The sequence below is a fragment of the Oreochromis niloticus genome, linkage group LG18 (genome assembly GCF_001858045.2).
Source record: "Oreochromis niloticus isolate F11D_XX linkage group LG18, O_niloticus_UMD_NMBU, whole genome shotgun sequence".
Lineage (NCBI taxonomy): Eukaryota > Metazoa > Chordata > Actinopteri > Cichliformes > Cichlidae > Oreochromis > Oreochromis niloticus.
The window spans coordinates 16281711-16296649 of NC_031982.2; the positions used below are offsets into that span (position 1 = coordinate 16281711).

Sequence of the window (14939 nt, forward strand, 5' to 3'; positions counted from 1 at the left end):
TCACCGGCTCCCTATTAAATCCAGAGCTGAATTTAAATTTCTTCTCCTCCTATTCGAGGTCTTGAGATATCAGACAGAGTCATATCATAAAAGCCCTATTAGTACAATATTGTCCTATTGGAGCACTTTGCTACCAAACTGCAGGCTTACTTGTGGTTCCTGAAAGTAGAATGGGAAGCCGAGCCTTCAGCTTTCAGACTCCTGTCCTGTGGAATTGGCTCCCAGCCTGGGTTTAGAAGACTGACACCCTCTCTAATTTTAAGATTAGACTTAAAACTTGCCTTTTTCTTGAAGATTATTGGGATTTTTTTTGTACTTATAGCACCCAGAATTCCAACAGACAAGCGGATCTTCACCACCACTCACTCTCCAAGCTGTGTGTTCCAGGATGTGGATGAGAGGTAAGCCAAGAATGCTTTTACTGCTGAATTTAAACTAAATGATCTCTGAAAAAGGTGCAAACACTTGGTGCTGTTGGCTGCTAACACTGCACTTTGTTTCAGGGCAGTACCTCTTCTTGGGTACCTCCCCCAGGAACTGATTGGCACCCCAGTCCTCTCCCACCTGCATCCCAGTGACCGCCCGATCATGCTAGCTATTCACAGAAAGAGTGAGCCCACAGACAATTAACAGAAGAAACATCAACATCCCGTGTAAGCAGGGGAAATCAGCGGCTGTCTCAATCTGTTTGTTTTTCCTCTGCAGTCCTCCAGTACGCAGGACAACCGTTTGACCACTCGTCCATCAGGTTCTGTGCAAGAAATGGAGAGTACATCATCTTAGACACCAGCTGGTCCAGTTTTGTCAATCCTTGGAGCCGCAAGGTTTCCTTTGTTATTGGGAGACACAAAGTCCGCATGTAAGTATTTATTACCTAAACAAGTTGATACATACATTTAGATCAATGTTAGATTAATATTCAACCACGGCATATGTCACATTATAGAAACAAGTTCTTAATTGGATGACAAAGCTGCTTCACGTAAGATGTGTTTGTTTACCAGGGGCCCCGTGAATGAAGACATTTTTATGGGCCCAGTCTCAGGCGTCAGAGAGGTGAAGACCATGGACTCTGATGTCCAGGAGATTACCGAGCAGATCCATCGGCTCCTGCTACAGGTGAGGAAAAAAAACAAAACTAATATAAATTTTATAAGCTGAAAGGGAAAAAATCAGTTGGAAGGTGGAAGAAAGAGCAATCTGTTCATTTGTTCCTGTTTAATCTTTTTCTTTTGTCTTGTTTTATTTGTAACCAGCCCGTTCATAACAGTGGGTCCAGTGGCTATGGTAGTCTGCACAGCAACGACCACTTTCTTGACTTAGGCTCCTCTAACGAGAGCCTGTCGTACAGCAAGATGCATCAAGAGGAAGAGGAAATGAGGGGCAAAGCCAGACCTGTGAGTAAACCCACAAACATGCATTATATCTTACATGCTGCATGCACTGCATTTACTGTTTGACATTTTAGTTTAGCATCCGAGTGTGAGTTCAGCAGCCTTGAAAACAAAGCACGTGTGCATGCATGTCACAGATCAAACACAGTCTAAATACATGTATGTTAGGTTCAATGGCAAGTCTGACCCTGCATGTGAGGGATAAGAAGCTCTCAAGCACTGTATGTGTGACGAGGTAAATGTGGTTTGTAGTCTAAAGCGCACTGAGTAGTCAGTTGTACCCAGAAAAGAAGACGTCATGCTCACTTTCTCTTTATGGACATCTGATTACTCAACAGTTGGCAGTGAAACTATTCAGTCTGGAACCTCAAGTTGCTGCTAACCACTAAGTAAATTATTCACTTGATTATATGGCGAAGGTGTGACTAAGGAAGGGAATTAGGTCACTGTTACAGTTCACTACAGTGAATCCTTACCCATGTGGTCATGATAGAATTGGTTGAGATGGCAACAGCACTTTTGCCTCAGGATTATGAAACAAATTTAGCCAAGATTAATATGAATTTAGTCTTAATATTCTTGTATTATTATTGTGAGTGAAAAATCTGAGCAGATTGTAAATTATTGACTCTTGTTTGTCTATTACCAGCGAACCTTTCAAGAAATCTGCAAGGGAATTCATCTTCAGAAGAGAGAAGAGCAGCAGACGGCAAAGCCAGACAACAGGAAAAGCAATGCCAGTAAGTCCAGTTAATAATTATCTGCATATTTGCTAAGTTGCAGAGTTATTTTTTTGAAAATTGTTCAGTCTCTAAAACAATGTGGTGATATCTTATTAAGCTTGGATCCTAATGCCTAATTTGTCTGCTGCAGAGTCTATACAGAAGAAGAGCCAAGCCGTGGTGCGACCCAAAGAGTCGACTGCTCCTGTTAACTGGAGGGAGGCGGGATCAGCTATGGAGGAGAGCAGAGCCTCTTTCCAGGAGGACCTGGCCTTCAATGATCAGACTGTATACTCCTACCAGCAGATCAGCTGCCTGGACAGTGTTATCAGGTACAGAGATGACTCATTAGAAGAAAATGCCAGCCATTAGCATTGCTCATCTCATGTAGAGGGACTTTATATGGTGCCTACAATATTCCTGTAATACGTAATGGATACAAAGAAAGTTCAGCAAGTTCTCTCTATCATACTTCTCTATTACTGTCCACTTTCATGTTTTTACCAGGGAGCAATTGGAAAGAATTGTTAGTATAAAATTCAACCTTTACAGAGTTCCTAAAGTTCTTGATCTGTCTTTGACTTTTACAATCGGGTATTATCAGCATAAATACTAATTTTGTGATTGATAAATCCCTGTAGGTACTTGGAGAGCTGTAATGTTCCCATCACCATGAAAAGGAAATGCCAGTCTCTCTCTAACACCACGTCCTCAAACTCTGATGAGGACAAACAGAAGGGGTCCAGCAGCATGCAGGTGTCTAATGGTATGTGGCGCTACTTCAGATCATCTAAAATAAGGATAACCCAAACCTCTTACCTTTTTTATCATGCAAAGTTACAGCCTTATAAGGCTTTCAAACTCTTCCCTTTAAACTTCTCTATCAGACTCTTCTACAATACCACTTCCTTGTCAGTAGTTGCTGTTCTCTGTTCTCTTTGGCAGAACCATCCTTGTTGAAGGATCAGTCTGGTCTCTCTGCTTTGGATGATCAAGAAAAAAAGTCCACTGACGCAGCCACAGCGGTAGTGGGCACTTCGCGGCCCCTACCTGTACCAAACAAACCAGAAAGTGTGGTGTCCATAACCAGCCAGTGTAGCTACAGTAGCACCATAGTGCATGTTGGGGACAAGAAACCTCAACCCGAGTCAGGTACAGTGACGTGAAAAAGTACTGACCTCCAACCAGATTCCCTCTATTGTTGCATATTTATTATACTGGAACTCTACAGGTATCTGATTATTAGGACAAAAAAATGTTGTTCGATGTGAATCGCACACTCTTCAGCTTATTTCTGTTTAAGGAGCACTACAGAGTACTAAAAAAATCACTGATTTGGAGTGATATTGGCGACTGTAATGGATGCAACAGATTGGTAGCAAATAGTCCATTGACTATTTTTTTTTTTTTTTAAAAACCTATTACTGTGGATATTTTAGTGCGTTTTACTTCATGTATCCAAAAAATCCTTTTCTGCCTCTTGGAGATTTGAAACGTCTCAGTGTGAAAAATATTCAATAATAGAAGAAATCAGAGGAAAATGGCTTCTCACAGCACTGTAAATGCAGCCTGTATGTGTACGTGCTAATTTATGTGTCTGTGTGTTTGTGATGCTGTAGCTTATCAGCAAAACCTTCAATACAGGAAAAAAAAAAACAATGGCAAATGTTCAGTTCAAGTTCCAGTATGTATGAAGTGTTTGTGTCCTATTCGAAATAACTGCAAAGGCTTTAAGTGTAATGATGGGGGGGGGGCAAAGACACATGCACACACTCTATGGCAGTTTAACACACTAGACTGCCATAAATATACTCAGTTACAGAGAGTTTAGACAGAGCCAGTCAGTAGGAAAAACTGGTTTAAAAGGCTAAAGGCAAAGAGCTAAAACGGCTCGATTGTCTGCACCAAAGCCCAGTATGAATTAAATAAGGATTATTTTAAACTGAAACCATGCAAAGCTACTCTGCAGTTCAAAAATGTAACATAATAATCCACCTTTAGTTCAGAATAACAAAACCAACAGTTATGTCTATAGCTTCTGTTCTCTGAAGGAGAGGAATGAGGTACAACACGTGTAGTATAGGATATCGCACCCCATACTATGTGCTGTACTGAGTGAATCGACTGAAAGGGATCTGAGCTATTTATGCAAAAATGCAGCAAATCTCTCACTGATTATGCTTCGCTTCATCTTAATACCTCAGCCCAATTTCTCTATATTCATTGGCGGTAACTGTTGTACTTCACTGCAATGTCTTAACTGTGCAGTTGCTTTACAGACTGTTGGCTTTGAACGTGGTTCCCGATTTGTGTGAGGCTTTTTGTCAGTGTGTCATTATATGTTCCAGTGTAGGCTACTGCATTGTTTTCTCTATGTTGCTTTTCTCTTTGTCACTTTTAATAATAAAATGTTGTGTTGCATTTAAAAACCCCGCCTTCTGTTGCTTTACAGCTTATTAAAGTTATTCTCTTGCTGTCATTCATGCAGAGATCATAGAGGACGTACTGGGCGCAGTGGAAGTGGCCGAATCCAGCCAGAACCTTGTGCCTCCTCCGTGTGCATTTTCACCTCCCAGTCAGGAGAGAGAGTGCTACAAGAAGCTGGGGTTGACCAAGCAGGTTTTGGCAGCACATACGCAGAAGGAGGAGCAGGCCTTTCTGTGTCGCTTCAGAGAGCTTCGCAAACTCTCGCCCCTTGAAGCAAACTGCTCCGAGTACCTGGAGCGCCAGAAAGAACAGATCGGCAGTGATGGTACAACTAAACACCAACCCCATACTGACACAAGAAGGATAATTCTGGCTCGCTGCAATTTACGTCCATGTCTATTTATACCCTGTTCGATCTCTATTTATAATTTATGACTCACTCCGTTAATTAAAAATCTTCAGAAATGGTGACATGGCTTTAAAAAAGACTAGTAATAGAGTAATAGACACAAACTAACTTTGAAATCAATCCCAAAGCTAGAGGAATTTTATTTTGAAGACAAAAAATAGGTGACAAAAAAAAATTATCTGGAATATTCTCTACAGTTTACCGACTGGCTCCCTGTTTCAACCTTACTCTGTTATATTTCCACTAGCTATGACTGCACAGTGTTTTTGTTTCAGTGCAGCAAGGATGTTTTTAATGTGGTTCAGATCACCTGCTTCCAACTTTTATGATATTTACAACAATTTTTTTTTTTTTACTCTCTCCTTATCCTATTATTCATAGGATGAATCTGTGAATTGTCCATTCGGAAAATTTTCATGAAAACTTTAAATAAAATATTTTTTTCATTTTCTTGATCGTCTAGTTGCACCTGCTGTTCGACCCAAACAGGGTGGAGTGTTTGCAGAGCCGACCACACGGAGAAGCACGCGGAATAAGAAGACCAAATCAAAGCGTGCTAAACAGGTCGAGTCCTCCGACAGCACAGCGTCCCATCACGGACCACAGCTGCAGCGGCCTCCTTTTCCAAACTACAGCCTTAACCAGACATCTTGGTCTCCCTCTGAGGCATCGCAGTCGGCTTTTCCCGTGGCCTACCCTACCGTGATGCCAGGTTACCCTCTCCAGGTTTACCCCAGAGCTGAGTCCATAGCTCCACGGACAGATGGCACTACACAAGACTTTAGGGACAGCCAGGGTGCTCAAGCCACTCCCGGCCCCTCATCCATCCATTCTGCTCCCTACACCTCCCCCATGGTAACCCCCATTGTGGCTCTAGTACTCCCTAACTACCTGTACCCTATAATGGGCCCCGGTCCTCCACCACAGCAGCCAGTGTACCAAGCAGAGACTGGGGTCTTCCCCACCCAAACATTGCCTTTTGCTCAGGCTGCCTTTCCATTCCCACCTTCCTTCAGCGGTCAGACTCAGTTCAACACTCAGAGCAATTTTACTCCTCCTCAAGCAGCAGGCACCTCAACTCCATCATTCTGCTTCCCACCATCCTCGGAAACCCCTAAGCCCTCCGTTGAAGGACAGTCTCGGTCCTCAACGCCACAGTCTGGAGGAGCTGAAGGCCAGGCCTCCCCTCGCTTATTCCAGTCACGCTGCAGCTCACCCCTTAACCTGCTGGAGCTGGAACTGAATGTGGACAGGCAGGATGGTGCGATGCTCCCCTCTGGAGGACGAGGAAATACTGCAGCTGAGAGGGAGCAAGCAGCAAGTGCCAGCCAGCCTAAGGAGAGGGAGCTGAATCAGGTAAACAAGGAAATACAACTTCCCTTTGTCCTGTTTTTGTTCCACCTGGATCCGTCTTAATCTGTCTGAATTCAGCAGCCCACAGTGTTAATGAATTTTAACGACGTGGGCTCCCTTTATAGGCTGTGGCATGTTCCCCCATAAAGTTCACTATATATGCATCTCAGTTTGTGGGCTTTAATGGCGTTATGACAGTGATTTTATCCAAAATTATTTCCACTAAATAACTTCTGTTTTGCTATTGTAAAAACTCCTCCGATTAAATGTGGCCCAGGGTGTGTTAATCATGTTATTATTCCTTACACCCTTTAGCCATCTCTCAGTCTCCTTGGTCCTCCAGGACCGTTGTATTTCGGGGGTACAGCCTGTTTCTGTGAGCGTTTGTCTTGGGATAAAGTGTGCTCTAGGCTGAGTGCTTTCAGCAACGAGGTAGGCAAATCATCGTAAAACCTCCGCACTTTTCAAATCCCATTTCTTCCCGATTCCATGTCAACTGTTACAGTTACTGTTTTCCTTTTCATGACTTATGAGTATTATTATTACTTGTTCAGTAGACACTGATTTTTAGCTGAAGCATGACAATGAAAACGGCCTAAGAAGCATAATAAAACCTGGAGGCAAGTGCCCTCTTGAGGAAGTTAATTGCAGGATAGTATTCTGTATGTGCACCTTTGGAATAATCCAGTTTTAATAATTGGTTATAAAATGAGAACTGATCTTTATTTAGCTGACCGTTACAAACACCAAAACACGAACAATTTAAGTTTTCTCTGTTTTTCAATCAACACAGCCATTAAGTATTTGTTGTGCTAGAAGGAAAATAACCCAAAATGTTATGTTTAACTGGTCAGAAATGCTCTGGCAGAAGAAACTTCAAATGTTTTTGGTAGCTGTGGATTGAAGAGCATATTTTTCTGCCAAATTTTGGACTTCTCTTCCTCAGCTCAGCCAGATTCACAAGATGTCTGAAGTGAAGCGCTCTCTTGAGTTCATTTAACTGTGTCTCTGGGGTCTGACTGGATACTGGACAGATTTTTCTCTATTTGTAGTTATTCTGCAGTGGGTTTATTTCCAGGCCCAGAAAAACTCATATCATGATCTTTTTTCTGCCGTACAGTGCACATAGCGTGTATGTTCTCCCCAAACAATTCAACCCAAGTTTCCTCAGTTCAAAAAAAAGCATTATAGAGTGTCACATTGACAAGTTGAGGCACACGGTAAGATCAGCTTTCTCTGGCGTCCTGCTGCAGATCCCATCCTTCATCTCTCAGCTTTTTAAATAAGTCAATTCAATTCAATTTTATTTACACAGCACCAAATCACAACAACAGTTGCCTCAAGGCGCTTTATATTGTAAGGTAGACCCTACAATAATACATACAGAGAAAAACCCAACAATCATATGACGCCCTATGAGCAAGTACTTTGGCGACAGTGGGAAGGAAAAACTCCCTTTTAACAGGAGGAAACCTCCGGCAGAACCAGGCTCAGGGAGGGGCGGCTATTTGCTGCAGCCGGTTGGGGTGAGAAGGACAGGATGAAGGACATGCTGTGGAAGGGAGCCAGAGATTAATAACAAGTGTGATTCAATGCAGAGGTCAAGGTCTCTCTTCACACATGCCGACAGTGTGGTTTGACTTACTGGATTGGATATCTCCAGTGGGGTTTTTAAAGCCTGTAGCCCATGGGTCTACTATACTGTGGATGTTTGAACTATGTGCTTCATATTACTGAAGATCTGCAGCTACTTCTAAATGGTTCACCTTCGTATTTTTTCCATTGCACATACACTGATTTTTGCATGAAGGACCTCCACAGCTGTGGGAACCTGATTAACAATTAAACAGGTGGAGGGGGGGTATTGTCGTTTGTATTGTACCGAGATGATATAACGAAGAAAGCAAAAGCGGTTTGCAGCCATCTTCTGTATTTTGCAAATGCTTTTCTAATTATAATATACATGTTGCCATTCGTGAATTATTGACTTCCCTCACTTTAAATTAGCTGGAAAAGGATCAGGATCATGTATCTAATTTAAATCAACTACACTGGGTCTCCTTGGTCCTTGTTGACCAAGGAGTGATTGCTGAGGCTGACAATTTTCATGATTAAGCAGAAACGTGCTCCCAGGTGAGTCTTTAAAATCTGAGGCAGGATGCAAAACGGCGAGAGAAACGGCGCCTGCGAGTGTTATGAATGCTTCGGTGTGAGGATCTGAATCCTGCTCCTCTGATGTGCTATTTCTTCAATATTTGTTTTTGCAGACGAGCTCACAATGTGACGCTAACAACAGCGATGCCAACTCTTCATCCAGTGACATGCTGAACATTATCCTCCAAGAGGACTCCTTTTCGGGCACCGGCTCAGCCACCTCAGGGTCCATGGGCTACAGAACTTCAGCCAGCGGCACTTCGAACAGCGGGACGTCTGAGGGCAGGACGTCAGCCAGCGGAGTCTCAGGTAGTCCCACAGTTATAACCACGTGTTTTAACTTGTGATTGCTATACAGATTTGACGTTTTTGTCCAAGTTCTTTTTTTTTTAACACAGCAAGCGATTTTCAGCATTTCTAAACATAGTAGCGTTCTTTAGAAAGTGTAAATTTTTTCTGTTTGCACACAATAACAGAATTATTTCAAAAGAAAGACAAAAATGACCAGTGTCAGTATTATTAGCCCACCTGAAAAACTGACCTTTTTTTGATCCATAATGTAAACAGCTGTGGAATGATGTGCTTTATTTTATTAGCTTTGCGAAGTAAGAAGTTAAAGTGAAAAAACTGAGGGTTTTCTTCCAATTTACACACAGTATAAAAACTTCAGCGAGGGTTTAAGGGTCTAAATAAGTTTAGACTTGAGAAAAAGAACCGCTGATGTTCAAAGAGCAGGAGATGGAAATGCTGTGATGACTTTGTATATCCAAGTGTCAAGAACTGGACTGATAAATCTCATCATTAAAGAGAAGGTAGAGGTGAGGTAGGAAGTGAAAGGTATCCAAAACTCTGCAATATGAACATTTAGCCTGTGTAAAATAAGCATTGTCCCCTCGATGATAAATGACCTGTTATTAGGTAGGCCAATGGAAAGCTTTTAAAACTACATATTTTGTCATATGATCATCAGCTTACTTGGCCTCTAACAATACTCTGCTCTTTGGCTCTTCTCAGAAAGCACCAACAGTAGCAAATACTTTGGCAGTGTGGACTCATCGCAGCACAGCCAGAAGGTCAAAGGTCATTTGAGCGGCAGAGATGGAAGACACGGCGGAATGGAGCAGAGCGACCATATCACAAAGTATGTACTGCAGGACCCGCTGTGGCTGCTCATGGCCAACACAGATGAGAAGGTCATGATGACCTATCAGCTGCCCTCGCGGTGAGTGGGAGAACAGGGCTCAGTCAGTGAAGAGTAGGATAAATGGCCCTGTAGACACTGTGGTGCGGTAGTTATTCAACCACCTGTTTGTAATGGAAGGTTCCTCAGTAATGCCCTAGTGATAAGGCTGCGTGCGTGTGCAGTAAACTTGGTGTGGGATGCCTGAAGGCAACAGCTTGCTAAAAGACTGTTTAACATATTTAACCGAGTTAAATATGTTAAAATGCACAGTTTTAACCCACCCTGTAAAATTGCTTTACATTCATCACTAGCTAGCTTTGATCTGAGGTGAACCACTGTCTGAACAGATGTTTAACTACACATTTAATCCCATTTAATATAAAAAGAAGTGCAATTTCAACAGTAAGACTGCTTTTTTTCCTGCACGATGAAGAAATGATGCTGTCGTAAATGCAAGAAATCTGTCAGCACAAATAAATAAATGTGTTAAATTACAGAAATGTTTCTGGTAGCCCACTGCCCAGAAAATATTCAATATAAATTCTGGCATCCTTATTCTAATAGGATTAGATTAGTGCTAGTTTGCAAGGCTTCTACTGGGATGCTGACTGACTACCACATCTTCCAGAGAAAGAAGATGCGATACTTTCAATGCACCCTTTTCAGGCAGCATCACTTGATATACTCAGAATCTTTTTACATCTATCACACACTCCCTTAACTGTGGTAGCAAATGTTCATCCTCCTGTTGTGTTGCATCATCTGTGCGTAAGAGGGAGCACGGAAACTTTTTGTGTTCAGTGTTTGTAAATGTGGAGGAAAAGAGAAACTGCAATCTGTAATCATGACACAGAAGCTCCAACCCTGATGGTTGTAGTAAGACGTTTGACCAGTAGATGGAATCCTCACAACAAAAGAGATCTGCTGTGTTCGGCGTGAGGAGCCTGACAGCGAAACTTTGTTTTAACATAAAAGTAATAAATTATCCAAAAGGGCAACATAAGCATGCAAATCAAAGCTTCCAGTGTTGTCTATCTGAGCATTTGTCACACGTGTGAGCTGAATCGTGACCGTGTCTGTGCTTTTGAATGTGTCTGCAGTGATATTGAAAAGGTGCTGAGAGAAGACAAAGAGAAACTGAGGCTGTTGCAGAAGAGCCAGCCACGCTTCTCTGAAGAGCAGAAGAAGGAGCTGATCGAGGTTCACCCCTGGATCAAGAAGGGAGGTTTACCCAAAGCCATAGATATCAAGGTAGAATTGAATACGCCTTCCAGATCAGATATCCACACTGTTAATGTAAACATAATACCTCATTTACACCTGAACATGTTTTTTCCAGATGTGCTCCTGCTGTGATGACGCCTTAGAGGCAGCTGCGGCGGCACAGGATCAGCCGGACCTAGACCTCGGTGAATCTGAGACCGCCGGAATATCCTGCCACGGCTCCCCTTCAGCCTCCGACTCTCGAACACAGACGGCGGCACAATAAGCTTCTCAAAGTGTCCAGAGTGACTTTGTTAGCCACTGGCTTGCAGCCTTTGAAGAGGGACCAGTTTTAAATGTGCTCTTACTGTTTCTCTCTTGCTGTTCTGTGAGTTATTCCTGTGTAGGTGCCAGCAAGAAAACTGGATAAAACAGTCCAGATTTTTGTAGAATGTGAACATGTGTAGTAGATTCATTACATTATATTTTAATCTACTTTTTAATTGTTCACTATGTTGTTGCTTGAGGAATTGCTGGTCTCTAAGACTGCATCTGTTTGTTGCGTCATCCCTTTTGTAGCATGTTGCCACGCGTGGCTCTTAATGGGTTTTATATAGACTTGATTACCAGATGCTGAGCCCAATAAAGGGAAAGAGAAAGTGTGCTCGCGTGCCAGGCACCACCGCAGAGGTCAAACAAACATCAGTCAGCTGGGGGCTGCTCTCGGTGGCTCTGTGGTGTTTGATGAATTCAGTATTTCGTGGCGTTTCCCGAGTTGCAACGGCACTTCTGTCATTCATACACATCAGACACCAAATGAGCACAAGTGCACTTTGTGGGTTGGATAAAGAAGAATGTAAATGAGACTCCTGTGGGTCTGATATCCATTCTGCTGATGCCTGTAGTCACTTGGGGGATCTCAACTGTTAAACATAGAGGGGAAAGATGTCCAATGTAGTACACGCATTGCTAATCAAGTGATGGAGTTGATTTAAGTTTGCACTGGGGGGGGGGGGTGTGTGTAACGCACATATGCTACACTGATTATCACATAATTTCATACTTTAAAAAAAATCTAATTTCAAAATTTGTACACTTCTGTCATTTGGTGACACGTTACTGAAAGCAGCTCTAGATTTTTTTTTTATTTTTTATTTTTTCTATTCAGCAGATTTCCTTTCATCAGTTTCTGGTGAAACGCCACATTTTTGTTTTTCAGCTGTGACACTCACTTTTTTTTTTTTTTTTTTTTTTTTTTTTTTTTAAAGAAACCTTTAATGTATTTCAAAGCTTGTGTTGGTGTTTGCAACACTCTCTGACTCTAGGCATATGCATAGGCTATATTTTTACATAAAATAACTGTTTCTCTATAAATGAGTCAATGTGTTTTTAAGTTATACTATTTAAAAAAAAAAAAAAAAAAAAAAAAGTTTAAAAAGCAAACTGGACCAAAAGAATTAATATTTATTATAAGATCTATTTTGAAAATGTGAATTGCATAATCAACACTAGGAAAGCCTTTCATCACAAACTGAAAAGTACCGAGCTGCATGCTTAGGGTGGGTGGTTATTGTAAAGAGAATATTGTGGTTTTCCCCAGTTTTGAAGTGTGCTGTATGACGCTCGACGTGGTCTGATGTTGCCCTCATAAACAAGGAGAGGAACATCCTGAACAGACTGAAGCTCGTTACTGTTCAGAACAAACACTTCAGGGTAATTTCACTGTTATAAAGCGGCTCGGACGTCAGGTGGCTGAAGAGTTCTTTCACTTTGAAGTCCACGCTGTTGTTTGAGTCTCTTTGGGAACTTGAACATTTACTAAGTTTTTAGGGGGGTGGTCTTCAAACAGACACTGACATACACATTTTTAGTTTTGTTTTTCTTATTTTTAAAAGGAAATTATTCCATTATGTTTGCTAACTTTTCTCAAAATAAAATGTTGCATAACTTAAAGCAAAGTGTGTCGTGCACCTTCTTTGCCAGTTCAACAATGACGAATAAGGAAGAGACGGGATGATTTCTGCAGACTGAAAAAAAATGAATGTTCCGATATCTTAAACTTAGCTTGTTACAGTTTTTCTTAACAGTGTCTGCAGAGCCCAAATGTAGTTTAATTACAATTCTGTTAATCTTAGTGCCCAAAATCACTGGATGAATATATGGATAGCAAAGTAACCTGATATATTTACTTGATTAAAGTACAGTTTATTTTGGATACAAATGTCTTGTTTGTACTTCATATGATTTATCTGCAAAAAAAAAGTAAGGCTTTAATATAATTCTGCAAAGTGCCATTCCACATAATGAACACATTTAGTTAACTATATTTTTGTTATACTATATCTCCACTGTTAAGTTACTTAAGTAGGATTAGAACTTTTAGACCCCCCCCCCCCCCCACCCCTCCAACACACACACACACACACACACACACACACACACACAAATATGTTTAAGGTTGCATAAATTCACTTTTAACATGATAAATCTGTAACCAGACAGATGGAAATCATGCTCCATGTTTCATACAGCATATTCCTACACTGATTTTTAACTCTGATTAAATAATCTGACTACCTGTGCCCTCCCCTCTTTGCCTTATTATGGGTTCCCCCTTGTGCCACGCCATTTAAAAATCCTGGGAACGCCCCTGCTGCCGCCTCTCTTATACATATTTAAATTTTAAAGTAAAAAGACTCATGTTTCTCTCTGTCGTCACTTTTACCTTCGCAATGCAAATGTCTGTCTGTCCGACCACCGAAACAACAGACTTCTGCGCAGATCCTCCTGATCAAAGCGACCCTTGTTCACACCTTCATACTTACTTCAAACTGAGCGTGAGGTGCGAACATGCTTTAAAAAAAAGAAAAAGAAAGCCCCCCCCCCGCAGCGGACAGCTACACCTTCGGTGATATTTTAATACGGTCTGGTCACAACACAGCGGACTACATCAAGTTTAGCAAATAAAAGGACCAAAAAAAGAATGTATGAGTGTTCATTTAGTAGCTTATAATTTGAATTATTATAATTTACTTATGCTTTCATGCACTCGAGAAAGCTTCTGTTATTAATTTAAGTGGTCACAGCTGGGTTTAAAACGAAATATCACCTTTTTACATAAATAAACAACTATAAAAATACCAATGCTGAAAGTTTAAAATATAGGCCTTCTAACATTATCGTTTGGTCACACCGTTTGATATTTATTATAACAGTGTGTCGATCTTATTTCTAGCAAGGGGGATTACAAAGAATAACAAAAGCAGATCGAAATCTTACCTGATTGCATTACCTCGATGTATAATTACTGCTCTATATGCTAAATAGGAGAATTGCTCCACTATTCAATGCACAGTGTATTAGTCTTTTCTCATTTCACCAGTGTCCCATATTAAGTCGGGGGTGGGGTGTAAAGACGTGACTCGCACTCCACGTGGCATATGAATAGACCTGTTTTAGGATTGCTGGCTTTTCTTATTCATGCCTAGCAGTAGGAGCTAGGCTAGGTGGTGCAGATGCAGAACACTGTCTGTGGCTCTCACTGAGACCACAGAAGTGATGTCTGACATCAAGCGAGCTGCGAAAGTCAGCAGCAATGGCAACCTAACCCACTGCTACGAGATGACATGCTTAGATTTCACAGGCCTAAAATTATGTTCACTTCCACAGGCTTGTGCACCACCCTAAACTTGCAAAAACTTGAAACTAAAAAAAAGAAGAAGAAAAAAAAGATGACTGCTGATTGTTCGATATCACAGCACAATACAAAGCCAAACTTATTCCAGAGTCATGACTGTGCAGGTTATGTGCCCACGTTATTTAAAAAACACGAAAAAGCTGAAGTCGAGCAGAGTTATAAATTCCATTTGTCAAGTTCTCAACCAGGACTATATAAGGAGGGAGTGAGTGGATTACTCATTTCACACCTCACAAATGCCTACGACGTGCTAAGGGATCTTGGAGAGCCTGTGCACACAAATGGCCCACAATTGCAGAGTAATAACAAATATCTTGGAAACAGCCGTGGGTGGGTGGTTAGTGGGATTCTTGTGTGTGAAATGAGGCTTTTTTTTTCTCCTGAAGAGTCTGCTGCA

General features: G+C 41.5%; 1 protein-coding gene across 6 annotated transcripts in view; it reads left to right on the forward strand.

Moving 5' to 3' along the window:
- Window positions 1-12798, forward strand: part of per2 (period circadian clock 2) — a 33172-nt gene extending 20374 nt beyond the window's left edge. For 3 of the 6 annotated variants that reach the window (XM_005476307.4, XM_005476311.4, XM_005476312.3), the window contains 16 exons: window positions 323-401; window positions 504-610; window positions 706-859; window positions 1005-1119; window positions 1257-1397; window positions 2044-2134; window positions 2268-2448; window positions 2758-2882; window positions 3062-3268; window positions 4605-4868; window positions 5416-6308; window positions 6621-6737; window positions 8573-8768; window positions 9474-9681; window positions 10743-10893; window positions 10982-12798. In XM_005476307.4, coding sequence (XP_005476364.1) covers window positions 323-401; window positions 504-610; window positions 706-859; window positions 1005-1119; window positions 1257-1397; window positions 2044-2134; window positions 2268-2448; window positions 2758-2882; window positions 3062-3268; window positions 4605-4868; window positions 5416-6308; window positions 6621-6737; window positions 8573-8768; window positions 9474-9681; window positions 10743-10893; window positions 10982-11131 — 3179 coding nt within the window. In that variant the 3' untranslated portion in view covers window positions 11132-12798. The remainder of the gene's footprint in view (window positions 1-322; window positions 402-503; window positions 611-705; window positions 860-1004; window positions 1120-1256; window positions 1398-2043; window positions 2135-2267; window positions 2449-2757; window positions 2883-3061; window positions 3269-4604; window positions 4869-5415; window positions 6309-6620; window positions 6738-8572; window positions 8769-9473; window positions 9682-10742; window positions 10894-10981) is intronic. The other 3 variants (XM_019347597.2, XM_019347598.2, XM_019347599.2) reach the window with 3 other exon arrangements.
- The last annotated feature ends 2141 nt before the right edge of the window (window positions 12799-14939 follow it).